Source organism: Gymnodraco acuticeps, unplaced genomic scaffold, assembly GCF_902827175.1.
Source record: "Gymnodraco acuticeps unplaced genomic scaffold, fGymAcu1.1, whole genome shotgun sequence".
Lineage (NCBI taxonomy): Eukaryota > Metazoa > Chordata > Actinopteri > Perciformes > Bathydraconidae > Gymnodraco > Gymnodraco acuticeps.
Genome location: NW_022990652.1, coordinates 1,808,314 through 1,827,663, shown reverse-complemented (window position 1 = coordinate 1,827,663; position 19,350 = coordinate 1,808,314). Strand labels below are relative to the sequence as shown.

Genomic DNA, 19,350 nt, shown 5'->3' with positions numbered 1-19,350 from the left:
GGGTTGTCAACCTGGGGTACCACCGTGTTCAGACACTAGAGGGCCCCATAACACAACAAATAAAGACACAGAGGGCAGACGACAGGGATGTGACATCTCCACTCGCTTTGAGAAGCGAAAAGTGGAGGATGCTCATTGCTCACAGATTCTGCTTGGGTTTTCAAGACAATAACACAGGGCTACAGGCTCCCATTCGCTGTCACCCCCCCTCAATTTTCGGGCATTCTGCATTCGCAAGCCCGGGGAGAGTCGGCCCATATTCTAGAGCAAGAGATCCTCTCGCTACTAGACAAGAAGGCTATATCTATAATACCCTCGGCTTTTATTCCAAGTATTTCCTCGTTCCCAAACGGGGAGGGAACGGGATTCGGCCTATACTAGATTTGAGGGCTCTGAACAAATATCTCAAAAGATACAAATTCAGAATGCTCACTCACACATCTCTGTTGCGTCTCGTGCGCCAAAACGATTGGTTCACATCAGTCGACCTGAAAGACGCGTATTTCCACATCCCAGTATATTATCCACACAGGAAATATCTGAGGTTCGCCTTTCAGGGTGTCTGTTACGAGTACAGAGTACTTCCCTTCGGTCTGTCTCTCAGGCCACGAGTGTTTTTACGGTGTTCGGAAGCCGCGATAGCCCCGTTAAGACAACAGGGTATTCGCATGGCGACTTATCTGGACGATTGGCTCCTTCTCGCACAGTCGGAGCAAGAGGCTATTACGCAGACGAATGTCCTCGTAAAACACCTGCTCGACCTGGGTTTCGTAATAAACACAGAAAAGAGCATGTTGTCCCCAGCCCAGACTGTACTCTTCCTGGGCCTACGCCTGAATTCGGTGCCCTTTACAGCCCGCCTGTCAGCAGAGAGAGTGAAAGCCTTCAGGGCTTGCCTCGCTCATTTCCAGCCAAGCAAATATGTTCTCTTCAGATCATGTCTGCGGTTACTGGGGCTCATGGCGTCAGCCATCCTGGTGGTAAGACTGGGACGCTTACACATGAGGGAGTTTCAGCGCTGGGTAGCTGCCCTCAGACTGGACCCCGTGCGTCATGGCGCGCGGAGAGTGATGGTCACTATGAAATGCATAATGGCACTGCGCCACTGGCTGCACCCCACTTTTCTAGTATGGGGCGTGCCTATGGGTGCTGTCCTATCGCGGAAGGTGGTCCCCACAGACGCATGTCTGACGGGCTGGGGGGGTATATAAGGTCGACCTGTGAGGGGTCTCTGGAGCAGAGACCTCCAACGGTCACACATAAATTATCTGGAGCTTTTAGCGGTGTTCGTCACCCTGAAACGCTTTCTGCCTTTCCTCAGGGGACATCACGTCCTCGTGAGGACAGACAACACGACCACAATATCGTATATAAACCGCCAAGGGGGTTTGCGTTCTCTCCAGTTACACATGCTGGCACGCAAACTGATCTTATGGAGCTGCGGACGTCTCCTCTCTCTAAGAGCGACGCATGTACCAGGAGTGATGAACCTCGGGGCAGATCGTATGCAGACTGGACTCTACATCCAATAATTGTGAGTCAGCTGTGGGTGCGTTACGGCCGGGCCGCGGTGGATCTGTTCACATCAAAAGAAAACGCTCAATGTCAGCTGTTCTTTTCAATGCGCGATTTAAACGCACCGTTAGGCGTAGACGCGCTCGCGCATGTTTGGCCTCCGGTCCTTCTGTACGCGTTCCCACCCCTGGCTCTGATACCCCCAACTCTGGCCAGAGTGAGAGAATAACGCCACACACTGATCCTAATAGCTCCACACTGGCCTGCAATGTACTGGCTGGCGGAGATATATCAGCTGCTGTGCGGGCAGCCGTGGCAGCTCCCGCTACGCAGGGACATACTGTCTCAGGACGATTGTTCACCCACACCCAGAGCGCTTGGCACTATGGGCCTGGCCCGTGAGTGGTATAACCTGAATACAGTGGGACTCCCTCAGAAGGTGTTAAACACTATTCAGAGTGCAAGAGCTTCCTCCACCAGGTCCCTCTATGACTGTAAGTGGAGGGTGTTTGAGGAGTGGTGCCTTCAAAAAGGACACATCTCTTTTCAATGTCCTGTCGGGGTGATTCTATCATTTCTACAGGACCTGATTGATAAACACAGAGCTTTCTCTACGATCAAAGTGTACCTGGCTGCTATTGCTGCATGCCATGTGGGCTTTGAGGGAAAGACGGCTAGCCAACATCCCTTGGTCTGCCGTTTTATGAAAGGGGCTCGCAGGCTCCTCCCTGTTTCCAGGTCACTGGTGCCCTTATGGGACTTGGCAGTGGTTTTAGATGGGCTCACTAGACCTCCATTTGAACCCCTGGAAGAAGCTGACATGAAACACCTGTCACTGAAGACAGTGTTGTTACTGGCTCTGGCATCTGCCAAGCGAGTCAGTGACATTCATGCGCTCTCTGTACATCCTTCATGCACTCAGTTTGCCCCGGGGCAAACGAGAGTGTTGCTGAAGCCCAACCCTACCTTTATACCTAAGGTGGTTGGCTCATGTACCCCCATTGACATTGAGGCATTTCCTCCGCCACTGTGTTCCTCTGAGGAACAGCGGCCGAATTTGCTGTGCCCAGTCCGTGCTTTCCCCACCTATATGGACAGGTCAAAAGAGTTTCGATGCAATGACCAACTCTTTGTATCCTGGGCTAACCCTCATAAGGGCAAGCCCGTTACCAGGCAACGGCTCTCCCACTGGATTGTGGAAGCGATTGCTCTGGCTTATACGAGTCAGGGTTTGCAGGCACCAACGGGCCTGCGTGCTCATTCTACTCGTGGACTGGCTACATCCTGGGCTTTGTTCAAGGGTGTTTCCATCCAAGACATTTGTGCAGCAGCGAGCTGGTCCTCACCGCTCACTTTTGTCCGCTTTTACAGGCTAGATGTCTCTGCTCCAAGTGTGGCCCGCGCAGTGCTGGGCCCCGTGTTGAGACAGGGTTCTACCTGTTAAGTTCTGGTTGTTTTGGTGATTTTCGAGATAAGCATGTCTAGCAATACGGGAGTTTCAATATCCCATAGTGAGACATCGAACGGAGTGTTATGAATGAGAACTATAGGTTACTTACGTAACCCCAGTTCTCAGAGTAACATGAAGTGAGATGTCTCACCAGACGGCCCTTCTTAAGGCGAAGCGAGAAGAGGTGCTTATTTTGAATGACGCTGCGACGTAGCGCAAGCTACTTAAAGGGTGGGTGGATTCCCTGACGTAGACGTCAAGATCACCAGCCAATCAGGATTGGCGTAATGAGATTGATGCTTCTGTTTGCATACGCGTTGAGGCACATCCCATAGTGAGACATCTCACTTCATGTTACTCTGAGAACTGGGGTTACGTAAATAACCTATAGTTTTTTGAGCATGAGCATATTATTTTATGTGTTTTCTCAAAATAAAAAAATACCTCAAGAAACAGTTATGCAGAAGTTTGTTACAGCATACAGAATAATGTATAAAAGAAGGAAGCCGTGGAAGATGGTAATTAACACGCTGAATTCAAGATCAAAACTTTACCTCATCTTACGATCATTCTTTTAATTGTTCTGCTAGACTCAGCCAGATATAAGATATGTTGAACCTGTACTGCAGTAACAGCTTGAGCGCAGAAAATTCAGCATTCAATCCTAAAGGAAATTAAGCGTTGTGAAAAGGAAAAGCAGGAGTTGGCTAGTTGCATTTGCTTACAGCCAAATAAAGCTGGGCCTGCTTAACTGCAGGTCACTGATACTTATGAGGTCATTAAGAGGGTCTGAGCAACTGAGCCAATATATACAACTGCAGGCTAGTATGTGTGGGGTGTAGGCTTTATAGTAGGCGTAGTATGTGTATGTTTGCTCTGTAATACAATATGAAATGTACTGAATTGACCTTCAGTGATGACTGATTTCTCCATGATATATTTTTTATTCAACTTTACTTTTAATCGTTTCTACATTTCAGACATCAAGAAAGATCAAGTTACAAGTAAGTCTAGAAACAAATATATTTGTTTAATTTAATTAATAATTTACTAAACGGTTACTGTTAAATCATATTAATCCCATATCTGTTTTCCTGTTCCACAGCAACATGCTACAATGACAGAGGGCGTTTCTACCAAGGCAGCGTGAATGCGACAAGGTCTGGGATACCGTGTCAGTCATGGAGCCAACAGGTAATGTGGTGTGTGTGTGTGAATGCATTACTATAAAATGCGTAGAACTTCAACATGCGATGCAGATACTGTACAAAACAGAGTTGATAACATTCGTTCATAACAAGGCCCTCTATCAAACTAATACCTGTATTTTTTAAATCCAGGAGTCCAACTAAAGTGTGACTCATGTTTTGTGTGTGGATGTTCAGTTTTAAATCAAACATTCCTGCCCTCTAACCAGAAACAGAAAAACATACAAAAGTGCAAACACAAGCACACACACACATCCCCTTGGCCCAAAAGCCTCTTTATGTTTTTACGGCTTTGCTCAGTGAGAGAGTCTGTGAGGGTGAGCTGTTACTACTCTCCTGTGCAGTGTGTGTGTGTGTGTTTTTGCCAGGTCAGCAGAGAGGGAGGGGCTCATCATGTCACATCCTGCCTCTGGAAGCAATTAGCTTTCACACGCATATGCTGCACAGACTCCATCACTACCACACACACACTCTGACATGTTACACTGCTCACACACACAGACATATGTGTGACATTGTGAAGGTTTGCTCGCTAATGCGATTCATAATTATAAACATATTCTCTCTTTCTCCTTTCTTTTACTTCAAATGTTTTTTGGGTACACTTTTAGTTCACGGACACATTTAAATATGTTTTTTTTTACACACATCAAACCATGTCCACATTGGAACACAGGATGCTGAATAATACGAGCAGGGTCGGCTCTAGAACAAATCAAATGGGGGGGGCAATCATTTACCAAGGGGGGGCACACACTGCCGTCAACAACCAACACACAAATACCAACGCAACTTCAATTTAAAAAAACATGCTGTAAAGCTATTGTCTCTCACACACATTGCAGGGGTGTAGTGCTATTTTATAGCGTACCTATGACCTGTGCATGCACGGTTGTGGCACGATCACCAAAACAGAAACATATGGACATAGGCCACCATATGAAAAGTGTGCAAATGTATGTAGTATCCTATCCATGTGAACATGTTTTAGGTGGGTGGTGGACCTAACCTCCTCTAGGAGGGTCTGGAGGCATGATCCCCCGGGAAGATTATTTTTTAAATATTGAAGTTAAAAGCATCAATCTGGTGCACTTTGAGAGCAAAATGAAGAGATCTATGGATACATCTCTCAACATCCATATGAAACAGAACTGTAAACAGATTTACTTTTTCTTTATGGATATTTTACTAATCACTCCCCTTTTAAATGGTATTCTTGTGTTATTGTCCTATAGTATTTCATACCCGTTTTTTATTTATTCTCTTATTCTTTAATAGGCTAACTATAATGATCATATAAAGGTAGCCTATTCCTCGCAAATACTTGTTTACATAAATGGTCACCAAACCGTTTGAGACCCACTGAGATAACTTACACTAAAGTGAACTATCTAAACGCTGAGAGAGTCCTTACCTCACTGAGCTGACGTTATAAGATCCTCTCAGTCTGACAGGAGAGGACTCTCCTCCACCTTGGTGTAGAAACAGCTCTTTATATCCGTTAGCATAGCTAGCTAACCAGATGCTAACAACAATATTCCACGTTACCGCTCGCGCACTGACAAAATGCGCTCGTGCCACACACAGAGAGCCGAGCTTGAATGAAACACAGAGACCCATGTACTTGTACTGTACTGTATATCATATTATTTTCGATGGCTTTACTGTATAATCAGTATAACAGATGGACAGATCGCCACTGGGCTTTCATCTAAACACACAGCCACGTAATGATAACAAAACAAAAGTCGGGGTCATTGGTCAAGCAACACACCAATCAGAGAGCAGCAGTGAGCACACCTCAGGCTGTGTTTCATATAAAGAATAAATAAAGAATACAAATGTGTATTCTTTATTTCTGATGTATTTCACACAAAAAACTTTTGGTGGAAACGTTTGAACTTATATGATTAAAAAAAAAAACGGCAAAGCGGCAATAAGGCTTGCCCACCCTGCGTTGGGGGGGCACAGTGACTCATTTGGGGGGGCATGGCCCGCGAATGACCCCCCATGACGCCGACCCTGAATACGAGTATATGATTCCTAAATGCCATTGTACTAAACTATTTTGAATACATTTTTCATTCTGCATTATCCTTATCCTTTAGTAAAAAGTCCCATTCATGACTCTAATATTTACTGTGTAGTGTTGAAAGGAGTCTCCATTTCAAACAAGCCAGATTGAAAAGTCAGCCAAAGACCTGTTAGCTAACGTTAGCTTAATTTAGTAGCTAGCTAGCTGACAACATTTTACTGGACAAAATGGACTGTTACAGATCCTACATTGTTTATAAAAGTGTCCTTTGATAGAGCAATGTGGATAAAAAGATTGGAACACTTATGGTTTACGCTAAAGTCAGGATTTAACCTTTCTGATAGAGTGAGATCAGCAAGCATGTAGCATGTGTTGCTTCCAGGAAAATGCCGGAATTTTGTGATATGATATGGTGTGGTGGGTGGCCAAATTGAAATTAAAAGGGTAGGCTTTTAAACATGATCGGATTATTTTCATGATTATGCTTAACTTCCTGGCCAGCATCAAAGCTTTCATTTCCTGTTGCAAGTATAATAATAGCATGAATGGGATAATGTCTGGCAGAACAGTTCTAGAAGGAAACGAGAAGCTGATTGCACCATTTTTATTTATTTGTTTACCTCAAGCTTAAATGATCTATATGTTAGACCCATACAGTTAAAATCAACATTCTTTTTTTGTGAAAATGGGACAGACTAAGACTAGGAGTTCATTAAGTACTTCTTAACACCTAAAGTAAAGACACAGTAGCCTAGTGATTTCTATTTTATACTGTACTCTAATTCCCACATGCCCAAATGAAGTTAATATCCACAAATATATTCAGAAATTATAATTAACTTTAACTTCAAATGTGAAGAAAAGGTAGATGTGTGCAGACTTATACTCGCATCTATGCTAGCTGTCCTTTGTATTTACTATGTAGCATTGTCAGGGGAAAATAGGGAGCTTCAAAACATCCTGTTGTAGTTAATGGGTTATTATCTCATTTATCTTTTGCTGGCTCTGGTGTGAACCTAAGTCTTTGTACATTTCCAAACACAGGATAAATGCAGCGTATAATCAAAATAAAAAACGTTCAAAGGAATTGCTCCAACTTTCAACTTACAACGTTATTTAAAACATTTATTTTTACATGAATAATCTCTGATCCATGATGCTCCATATTGATATAAAAGTGGATTTATATTTGAATTTGGAGGTTAGCTTTCACATGCCTGTACTGTATGTGGTCCATTAGAGTCACAGGAGAAGCAGCTGTTCCTAATATTTGTACGGTCAGTGTCGTTTATTTTCTAAAAGCAACATTATCCAACGATGGCTCCGTCCAAAGTCATCATTTACTTTTTACGCATCACAGAGCAGATCTTTCTAAGCAAATATTTTTGATAGTGAATATAAAATATTCTGCGCACATGAGTCTTGCAGGAAATGAACCCAAAACTCTAACGTTCCACACGTCATATGATATCCTCCATAGTAAAATCACATTATGTCGAGCACATACTCAACACATGTGTAGGCTGTAGTTTACATGTGGCACAATGAGTAGTTTCCTTATTTTTGCTAAGGCATTGGGAAAGTCTGCAGGAAAATGTTGATTAAAAATGATGTCTCGTTTTGAACTGGAGCATATATGCAGATTAATTTCATAACGCATATGTTAAAGTAGGCATGATACAAGATGACTACATTTTTGTTTTCTTCAAGTTTCAACCTCTCTTTGTTGGGAGGGAAGCGTGAGATATAACGTTGTTCTTCTTTTTAAATGACCACTTATGGTTGTTAGAATAATGACTCCCTATTGAGCGATCAGGTAGTGTGATTGCTAAAGTGCCACGTAGCGACTTGAAAGTTGGTGGATGAATGGAAAGGGAAGCCTGCTGTCCAGATCCCATCTCCTACAAACAGTTCATTCATTCTTCTTTTAATAATGTCAACAGTTTCTCTTCAACCTACACCAAGTCGTTTTAGTTACTTAAGTCGTTATTGACGCTATGGCGAACGATGTAATCCTACTGACCAATTTACAGATCAGGAAATGCTTACCTCTATGGTACGCACTATGATGCCATTTGGGAAAAACAATTTTGGAGTGTTTTTTTGTCATATAATAGACCAAATAAACATAATCTAAAGACATTTTAAATAAATAATTATTTGGGGGTAGTTTTTGGGGTACGAGTTATTGTTTCAAATTTGAACAAAATGTATTTAAAAACACATGCAAAATACTAAATAGCCTCAACAGGTTAAATTGCATACCAATTCAAATGTGAAAATCTTTATTTTTTATATTTTAACAAGATTACATGTCTGAAAGTGGCCTGCAGGCACATTGTACTACCATTGTGAAACAACCTTTAGGAATAAATACGCAAAGAGCCTAGGCATCTTTCATCAAACTTTATTGAGCCATTTGACAAAATAGACACACTGCTTGTGGAAGTTCATGAAGCAGTTATTGTCAGCAGTGAAGCACAGGTACGTGACACACTTTGATCACTGCACTTTCACCCTTACAGCCAGGGTATTTGCACCGGCCCTTTTTCTCCACCCACACAGGCCAATGGTCAGTGTGGTCTTGATGCACATGTGTTGATGGCACTGATGAGGAAGAACCTCTGTGCTTCTTCTCAGCCAGGTCTCTGTCAATATTATGAGATGGTCTCCCCCTCTTTTTCAAGACTTTCCTCTCGTTGCAAAGACAACTTGCAACTTCAGCTTTGAATTTCAGCAGGTTGGTAGACCTGTGTACATTTCTTTCTTGGGGATGCACTTTCTTGACCTGATCTTTGTTCTGTAGAGAGCAATCAGCGAGTCTAGAAGATCCACTCCTCCCATACTTTTATTGTATGCATGCACGACACTTGGGCAGGTAACCTGCAATGTTTCTTTCTTTTTCTTATCCCATCTTTGCACAGATCATTGGGTTGGCTTTAACATCAAATGTATCTTGGTTAGATTGTAGAGATCTATGATGAATGGTATGCTTTTGAACAGTTTATACCTAAACACACAATACCCCAATATCATGGTGAATCCATAATGGTACGGTGTTGCCTCAAGGCAACATTTACAATTGACCATAATGGTACGATGTTGCCTCCAGGCAACATTTGCATTTTAACAAGTTTCCATTACCTAATTAGCAAATTATGTATATTAAACTATTAGAAAAGAAGGTTTATTCACCTATTATTGTGAATACATTTTTTTCCAGACAAGAAATGCGCAGGAAATGACGTTTTTAGACACATTTCTTGGAGAGAAATGGCTGAGCTGATCCTTGTGGGAAAGGCGGCAAACAGGGTCTTCAAATTGGCCACCAGAGAGTCATGGGACAAATTCAAACACTACTATTGGTTCCTTATGGTATTGCATCATAATTTGAGATGTATTGTGTGAATGTAAAAGGCAAAAAATGGGTATGTTGCCTGGAGGCAACATCATACCATAGAGGGATATGGATTGTTTCTTAAGGCCGTGACAGATGACTTGCCCTGTCATTTTGCTTAGAGGACATTCCAGGCACAGGCAGGAAGCGTACCGTGTGGGAAGTTTGCTTTACATATATATCTACTGTACAGCAGCACATGTGTTGAATCTAGCAGTTTAAGCACATATCTTCATACCCCAAGGAACAGGTTGGACCACTGCTCTTTTGATGACTAAAGCTCATAACACACAACAACACCAGATGTTTTGTATTTGAGTTGGCACTTTAATATTCCAGAAACAAACGCGCAAACTCTAATGTCCCTTACTCTAGAACATTTGAAACCCTCTGCAGTCATTCAACTGTTACCTCTCGTAGACCTTAAACAGGGCCTTGAGGTGTGTATTAAAATTATTCAAATTTGATTTGCCATATCCGTTTTTTAAGTCAGTCTGGAGTCAGACATTTCTTGGAAAAGAAAAAACTCAATCCATGGAAAATCTTCCTTCAATAGCTCTACTCGGAAAAACATACAGCTATAAATTTACTGATAAGACTCAAACCTCAAGACAAGAGTGGTTTCTCTGGAGGCACAGGCTGGATCGCAGATGTTCTTACTTTATCACTGGGAAGTAGAAAGAAAGCAATAGTAAACTTCTTAAACAACATGAAGTGAAAGGGTCCTTGTTTCCCTTGTTCCATGTACTGCTTATTCCCTTTGCTTTTTTGTTAAAAAAGGTCAACAAAGCTCTTAATAAATTAAATTCACTAAATGATTGCGCTGTGATTTTCTCAATTCTTTACTCTCTATCTTCCTGAAGGTTCCCCATCAGCATCGCCTTTCTGTGGATGTGATTCCAGAGTTGAAGAGCTCACATAACTACTGCAGGAACCCTGGAGGAATCAGCGACAAGCCCTGGTGTTACACCTCAAATCACAACATACGCTGGGAGTACTGCGCTGTGCCGCATTGTGGGGAGACAGTCATAGCATCAGGTACAGTCTTCTGCCGCCCTTTTTCGACAAAAAACCCACCAGTCAAAGAGAACGTATAGGATCTTCCCAATTAGCTGCTGCCAAACAGCCCACCAACAAATGGCAATGTTTTTGTTAATCAAGATATTGTTTCAGTTCAGTAGAAAAGTCATACAGCACCTGGTCTTTACATTTTCTTTAAATGTTTCTTAGTGTTGACTCCAGAGACACAATCCCCTCGTCAGACTCCTCGTCTCCCTCCCACGGCAACGGTGTCTTCCCCGGCTTACTCCATGTCCGTCATTGTCATCCTTCTGACTGCACTTGCCGCTGCAGTCTTCCTCATCATCGGCATCCTCGCCTGCCGCAGACAGAGGAAGCAGTGGAGAAACCGGAAGAGGTGAGATAAATGCGATACATGAGGTATGATGAAATTCCTTTGAAGAAATGATGATACCAGCCAGTACCCTTAATGAGAGAGAACATTTGAAACCCATCCTGTGAACAGAAGCATTCAGCTGGGTAAAAAAGTTCAATACTACCCAATACTGTTTTTGTTGTTTTTGTTGATAACTTAAACAATAGAAAGCATTGAAAAAAGCACAATCCTAAATTCAACCTTGAGCCTTTGTTTTTGTATTTCTCACTCCCACTTTCTTTCAACAGAGCGATTGAGACCCCGACCTTGACCGCTCTTCCATCAGAGCTCCTGCTCGATCGACTACACCCCAACCCCATGTACCAGCGAGTTCCCCTACTGCTGAACTCAAAGCTTCTGGCCCTTGAGTATCCTCGAAATAACATTCAATATGTCAGAGATATTGGAGAAGGAGCCTTCGGACGGGTTTTCCAGGCCAGGTGAGGGGGGAGGAGGCAATGGGGAAACAGATGTTGCCTATATAGCGATTCAATTGGAAATTCAAAGGAGAGAAAAAGCATCAGAGTTAAATATTGATGAGGAGAAGAAGAGTTTGAAGAGCCTTCCACTCTGAAAAAGTGCAATAAACATTAGATAGACACATTTTCTTTTACCATGTCATGCCAGTGGGCTTACATGATGTAGTGGATATCTCTCAGGCACAGGAAGAGAAAGGGTCAGACAGGATTTGGATAGAGTGAGTTGGTAAGAGTGTCTTATCAGGGCCACTTCTCTTTCTGAGAACTGCTGCGTCACCTACAAAGTCACAAGGAGAGCTGCTACAGGTGTCAAGTTTACTCCACAGTGACTCTGTTCACAGCAAGCGCAAATGTGTCCAACTAATCCCTATGATCAGACTAAATACCAGACCTGAGTCATACAGTAGTCAACATTTTAAAATGTCATAAATCAACAATATGCACACCCACATCTATATTTTAGGCTTGGTGTTGGTGTCTTTAGATGTCCTTCTTAAAGAGTGAGGGTCAACCCTCAAAAAGATGGAGGAGGTGCAATATCTCTTAAATATGTTATGGTCTCTTTTTGAAGATAATAAGAAGGATAGCAGAATCATGGAATAACTACTGGCTTGATTGTCATGAAACTTGGTGGAAGGGTGTTACATTTGCCTAGGAAATATCCATTAAATAAGGAGTGCATCCACATTATGGGTTGGATACACACATATTTGGAGCACAGCATATTAATTGGGGTTAATAATAATACAGTTAGCACAGTATTCTACTAGTTGATGGCATTTCCACAGTAGCACCAGAATGTAGCCATGCAGATCTGGGAGACGTCCTTCAGGCTTGCTGGTAATCCCTTAATGAAAACTGGAATGGTGTAATATATGGACACCCCTGAGAACATAATACACACTCACTAAGACAAGTCAAAGAGCACAAACACACACATATACACTACACTCATACCTGCATGCCTGACCAAAAACAGGCAATGAATGTGCAAATACAAACTATATTCTGCATATGCACTCAATGAGTATAGATTAACAATCCTAGAAACACACAGGCAGCACATGCATTTGGTGGTGTATATTCATGCATACATGAACACACACACATACATGCAACAATATACCAGAGGATTAAATAACTTCCCTGACAGATGGGCTTCAATCTGTGTGTTCCCAATGTGCGCTGGTGTGTGTGTGTGTGTGTGTGTGTGTGTGTGTGAAAACTATATATAAATCCACACTGAGAAACAACGTGTTGACTTTAGTTTGCCCCTCTAGTGAGCCAACACAGGAAGTGTGTGTGTGTGCATGTGTTCCCTCCAAGTGATTGACATCTACAGTGCCTGACATATGCAGTTGCGGCGTTATGCTAGAATGCTTGTTTTTTGCCGAACAATGTCTTTTTTACACAGACATATCCATATATACACACATACTATACTGTACACAAAAACAGAGGACTGTTTATGAGCATTGTGTCTGATTATTTTGGTGTGTTTGTTGCAGAGCACCAGGCCTGCTGCCAATGGAGTCGTTCACAATGGTGGCCGTGAAGATGCTGAAGGAGGAAGCCTCAGTTGACATGCAGAATGATTTCCAGCGAGAGGCAGCGCTGATGGCTCAGTTCGACCATCCCAACATCGTTCGACTCCTAGGTAAGTCTCACAGCTGGTCGTTGTACCAGTGTGTGGAAAGTGCAAAACAAAATTACATTAAAAATAGGCTTCCCTGGTTCAGATAAATCCATTTTAAGTACCACAATGTTGTAGGAGTTCAATGTTAAACCAGTGTACTAGTCTTATGTGTAAAATGTTTTTATTGTGAAGCATCATCTTCAAAATGACAGAAAATGATATTATAATGCTTATTACCAGTAGAAGAATAAACTCTTGAAAAAAGGTAATGTGTACGCAGTTAAAAAGGTGATGTTAGCTTGTTTACCTATTTTCCACATCCTCCCTTGTGAATTTTTTTAATAAAATGCCTTAGAAGGGAGTCTCGATAAGAATAAACCAATAAACCAAATATAGTCTACACGGGTTAAGTTATTGTACGGAAGAGATTGGACAACAAAACAAAAATCTGCCTCGAAACATGTAACATTGGAGAAAAGTGTTTTATGTCCACTCCAGCTAGGTTTCAGAAGTAAAGAGAAGAAAAGTAGACTTCAAAGGCCAAGAGGGCAGAGTTTGTAGCTGACAGAATCTGCAAAAATTAGGTCTTGAATTCATTGAAGAAGAATCAGAGTGCCTTAGGTGTGCAGTTCTCCACCCCTCTTAAAACCTATAGAAAGGGCAGAGTCACACTCTGATTGGCTGAGAGGAATGCACCCAGTTGCTCTCAATTCTGAATTAGCAACCAACAGGTGTTCTGAATAACCTGCATTCAACTCAGGAGACATTCTGTTTAAATGAATTTGGCGAAAACAGAAGTACCAAAGATTAAACTGACTCCTACCGCAAAATATAAAGTGGAGTAATACTCAATACCCATTTTTTTCCCCTTAAGATTATTCAATCACTCACTGTAATTCTTCTGAATGAAGTCTTTGTCCTCAGATCTGTTTCAGTGTATTGCTATACAACCTGCTAGAGATAAGGATATGACTGTATGCCAGTAAACAAGAGCTGCTCGACAGTTAATGTGCCTTTCTTGGCCAGAATGAAACAAACGTCCTCTATTAAAGCTTATCAGCACTAATACAGTATATCTAATCTAATACAAACTGCTCTCATCTAAATATACTTCCAGGAAGACATTTAGAGATACAACTCACTCTATCTTACACTGAGTAAACAGGGCCATACTAGATCAACCACTGTGCTGAAAGAGGTTTGTTGACTTTGGTCCATCTAGTAGTGGCTCCAGTGATGGTCAAATCTTTTTTTTAAATTGTTAAGGAAAAGCTTTTTCTTTCTAGATTATATCAAACGATGGTATCTTGTGTGTTCTGTTTTGAGAGTGCCGAACTCTCTGCTGCACATGAAACCAGAGTTGATCAAATTAACCTCTAATTACCCCCTGGACTAATAATATACCGCAAATGATGTGCAAAATATATCATCCATAACATGCTTGTGTCAGAATTAGAGATGTCTGCTTGTCATATGTTGTCGCATGTGCAGGACGGGTCCTCTGTGTTCTGTATATTTAGCGATGGAGAAAAGCATTTTGAGCAAGCTACTGACCTTCAGCTGAGGCTGCTACTGTTGCTTTGCAGTCCTTTGTGTGTGCACACACACACACACACACACACACACACACACACACACACACACACACACACACACACACACACACACACACACACACACACACACACACACACACACACACACACACACACACACACACACACACACACACACACACACACACACACACACACACACACAAGGGAGCAGAAATCAGAGCTGGTTCTCTGGGGAACTGTCCCCGCTCTGTGACCCATAGGACTTGAACTAACTGAGCATGACCCCCAAGCCTCCTCTTCTCCCAAAGGTTCACTGCGAGCATATTGTTGTTTGTGTTCTGACATATCTGTTAGAGGACAAAGTATTATAGTTAGAAAGAAAATCACCTAGATCCTAAAAGGGAAGGATTATTGAATGATCTAACAAAACACATGCAAAACAGCTGCAAAGAGACAACAAGATTTACGGTAAAACAATTTAAAAAGGATATACAACAATGTGACTATAGAGACTCAAAATGTCCCCAAAGCAACACAAAAACACTACAAGGAGACCACAAAGAGAATTTGAATGACTACAAAATGACAACAAAAAGACACAAAATATCTCCAGAGAAAGAATATGACTATCACATGACTGCAAAGGGACATAGAAAGAATAAAAACAGTCATAAAAAAAAGTACAAAGAGACTTTAAACGCCTGGAGAAAAGGGGAAAAACAATGACGGACCAAACATTTAGTAGTAACAGAAATAAAATACAAAGAGCCACAAAATGACCAAAAAGAGACTCAAACAACAATAAAAAAATCGAATACAACAATAAATTGGCCAATTGTATCACTGTAAACCAGACTGTACTATGTGAATGCACATGTTCTTTTTTGTCCAGATCTATTTTCTTGTCTGCAAACCTGGTAGTTTGTTATGAAATGTCCTACATAGCCATAAAGTACTCACAATGTGATGAATGCCAAGTCACATTAAATGGCACATCTACAACTTCTGCAGGGCTGTTGGCGCTCTGCACAGCCTTAACTGTGTGTGCACGAATTCCTTAAAGCCCTGTAAGCATAAACAGGAATGCATAAATAAACAGGTAGACAGCAACTCTTTTATGGAGTTAAAGTAAACAAGTAGTAAATAAATAGAATGAATTTGGACGTGCTATGCTAGAATATTCTCCGATGTGCCATTACGCCTTCATTTATGTCCACCATACTTGATGGAAATTCATTCAGGAATGATGAAACAATAAAACATTTTTCAACATCGAGTGCAAACAAGTTAAAAAACATCCATTAAGTTCTTTGTATCATAGTACTCACTCTGGGATTGTCAGGAACTGCTGCCACTCCAGGACACTCCCAATTTTTGAAATCCTCTTTTAATTGCCCGTCGTTCCCCACAGCACAGACAGGTCCAGAAGAACATAAGGTTAATTTAAAAACACACTGTGTTTACATGACTGGACTATTTATGTAAGACTGTACATCCTCTATGCATGAGAGTTTATTTGTGCGCATCACAGTCGTCTGTGTTTAGTCTGAATATTTATTTTCACAGAGAATGAACTTACTGTATGATACCGTGGAAGGTAAACACACTTTAGATTCAGCGTGGTTTAATGATGTCACAGATGTGGTTGAGTACTTGTGTTTGTATTCAAACCTTAGATGATTTTATATCATGATCCATGCTCTCTCCCCAGGTGTTTGTGCAGTGGGTAAACCCATGTGTCTGATGTTTGAATACATGGCCCATGGCGACCTCAATGAGTTCCTGCGTCGCCGATCTCCAACCCAATCGGTGCGCACCCTGAGCCGCGCCAGCCTATCGGGACGCAGCTTCTCCTCTGAGCTGGAGGCGGTACTTCTCACCTGTGATGAGCAGCTGTTGATATCCACGGAGATCGCCGCAGGAATGGCCTACCTGTCGGAGCGCAAGTTCGTGCATCGTGACCTCGCAACCCGGAACTGCCTGGTTGGGGAGGACATGGTGGTGAAGATCGCCGACTTTGGCCTGTCCAGAAACATCTACTCGGCCGATTACTACAAAGCCAACGAGAATGACGCCATCCCGATTCGCTGGATGCCCCCAGAGTCTATTTTCTATAACCGCTACACCACTGAATCGGACGTGTGGGCCTATGGGGTGGTGCTATGGGAGATCTTCTCCAATGGGATGCAACCTTACTACGGTATGGGTCATGAGGAGGTCATCTATTACGTGAGGGATGGTCACATTCTCGGCTGTCCTGAGAACTGTCCTCTGGAGCTGTACAATCTGATGAGGCTCAGTTGGAGCACACACCCGTCAGATAGGCCCAGCTTCAGCAGTATACACCGGATACTGGAGCGCATGCATCAAGGCACACAAAGCAATAATGCTGACACGGAGCCTGACTGCTAACATGTGGACTTTTCAACAAAAAAAAATTCTGTCCCCAGGCCCGTTGACTCATGTAAAGATGGTGCCTAAAAACACATGTTAAAGGAACATTGGCACTGAGCCCAAGCATACAAAGAGTACTCAAACAGTAAAGTGATTTGATTCATTTTCCTTGCACGGTTTTCAGTAGACCCAAACTGCCACTGCTATGGTTTGTATACTATAAACAGCTCTCATTTTTGGTAATTTGCACATTTACTTCCTTATTTGAGTGTGTTAGTGGTTGGAGTGTTTTTTTGTTTTCCTTTTTTTTAAAGACAGGAAACGGAGAAAGAGGATAGGACTCTAATTTGAACCGCGGACACTACGATAATGACTCTTGAATTGTTTTTAAGGGATGTCAAAGGTGTTTCAATGCCGACCATTCACCAGCATACATCCATTACCAGGTCTTATTCTTATCTATGTTAAATGAACAGACCAGACACTAACGTTCAGCAAATGTTTTCCCTGCGGGTTTGTTCGCATCATCATGTGTTTTTTTGTGTTACCTGGGCCAGACGCGCCAGAGAGGTTTTTATTAATTTAGACGTTTATATTCAATTTTTTCTTTTGAAACAGTGTACAGCAATTCAGATATGCTAATTTAATTAGCTTTGCATTGACTGTGTATGTAGTTGCGCGATGGGAAAAATGTACTTCACGTACTTCACTGAAGCCCAGAGCCTGACATTTTGAATACTTGTTACTACAATAGCCACTATATCACGCAGATATAGCCATAACCCTTTTAACCACTCAAACATTATGCTTCATTTATTGCATGACTGCTTGTTTTTTTTCTCCCTCTTTATGTTTCAACTGTTACAAATGTTCTGACTTAACATTAGGTTAAGAAAGAGGACAGGTAACGCTTCATAGTAACTACGTTTGAAACACCTTTGTTGTTTTTGTCACCTACTGTATAGCGAATTCCATAGTGGCACACAATCACTTTAAACCATTGCTGTTGATTGTTTTTTATAGAAAAGTTGCTATTCCATTTTTGGGCATTTTCATTGTTGTTTCGATCTTTGTCTGTTTTTTGTGTTCATTTTACTTTGTTTGACACACAGAGTTTGACCTAACGAGTACATTTCAGCAGCATTGGTAAAAATAGTCTGAAGTTCATTAATGAATTCTTCAAACGTGCGTCATCATCAGCCCACAAGTTATAAAGAGATTTGTTAATTTTGCGAAATACTCATTAACTTAATGTATTACTGTGCCTTAAAATAGTTTCTTATGTAAGTGATGAATGACCTCCCCAATGTTTAAAAATAACCTCGTAATGAAAGAGTAAATCTTTCATTGTTTCCTACAAAGATAGAAAACTCTCTCTTTTAGATGTAACTTTGATCTCTGGTGTCATTTCAACTGTTTTAAATTAGAGTTAAATGATTTCGTATTTTAGGACTGAATTACAAACATCTGTTGTGTCATCAGTATTGTTTGTCATGTGGATTACTCAAAGCTGTTTTTGTTTTCTTGAAATGCTTTTCAGATGAATGACATTTTTTTAATTTGAAATATTCTGTATGAAGTCACGTTTTGGATATTTGTTAAATTACATAATGATGCAGGTTTATAAAGTATGATGTTTAAATGTATTGCTTGCAAATAAAAGTAATAGTTTAAGACATTTGCAAACTGGAAAATACCATATTTATTTATATACATGCATCCTCAATGCTGACAAGCTTGACCAAAACCCCTCTACATAGAAAAACAGCTGGATGAAGATGAATAAATGTAAATGTGCTGTATTACTTCGGATAATTAATTACAAAATGCATCATCTTGGGATAGCAAATGCCCATACATCAGTTGCTATGCTCAACTCAAGCGATTTGCCACACCTCATAGAAACTAAAATCAAATCAAATCAAAATCATTGGAAGAAATATTGAAAATTTTACATTTTCATGCCAAAGAATATCAACCATTTTTATTGTGACACCATTTATCACAATTTTGAACAGACCAAATAATCATAACACATTTATGATAATACAAACAATTTATCTTTATTTTATGTAATTAAGAAAACTGTTTAATTGTATGGAAAATGTAAATATTACAACTGGAAACACAGAGAGGGCCAGACCCTAAAAGTTATTCCTGCTTTATATGCGTCTTTCTCTCAGTTTATTGAATAACAAGCCTCTCCTAACACATGTTTCATAACAGCCCCCCACCCACAGAT

General features: G+C 41.3%; 1 protein-coding gene across 1 annotated transcript in view; it reads left to right on the top strand.

The window, feature by feature from the left end:
- The window catches only part of musk (muscle, skeletal, receptor tyrosine kinase), a 48,862-nt gene extending 30,080 nt beyond the window's left edge, over window positions 1-18,782 (top strand). The window contains exons 11-17 of the mRNA XM_034229508.1: window positions 3,946-3,969; window positions 4,071-4,159; window positions 10,469-10,643; window positions 10,836-11,022; window positions 11,289-11,480; window positions 13,028-13,176; window positions 16,426-18,782. Of these exons, the coding sequence (XP_034085399.1) occupies window positions 3,946-3,969; window positions 4,071-4,159; window positions 10,469-10,643; window positions 10,836-11,022; window positions 11,289-11,480; window positions 13,028-13,176; window positions 16,426-17,126 (1,517 nt within the window). The 3' untranslated portion in view covers window positions 17,127-18,782. The remainder of the gene's footprint in view (window positions 1-3,945; window positions 3,970-4,070; window positions 4,160-10,468; window positions 10,644-10,835; window positions 11,023-11,288; window positions 11,481-13,027; window positions 13,177-16,425) is intronic.
- The last annotated feature ends 568 nt before the right edge of the window (window positions 18,783-19,350 follow it).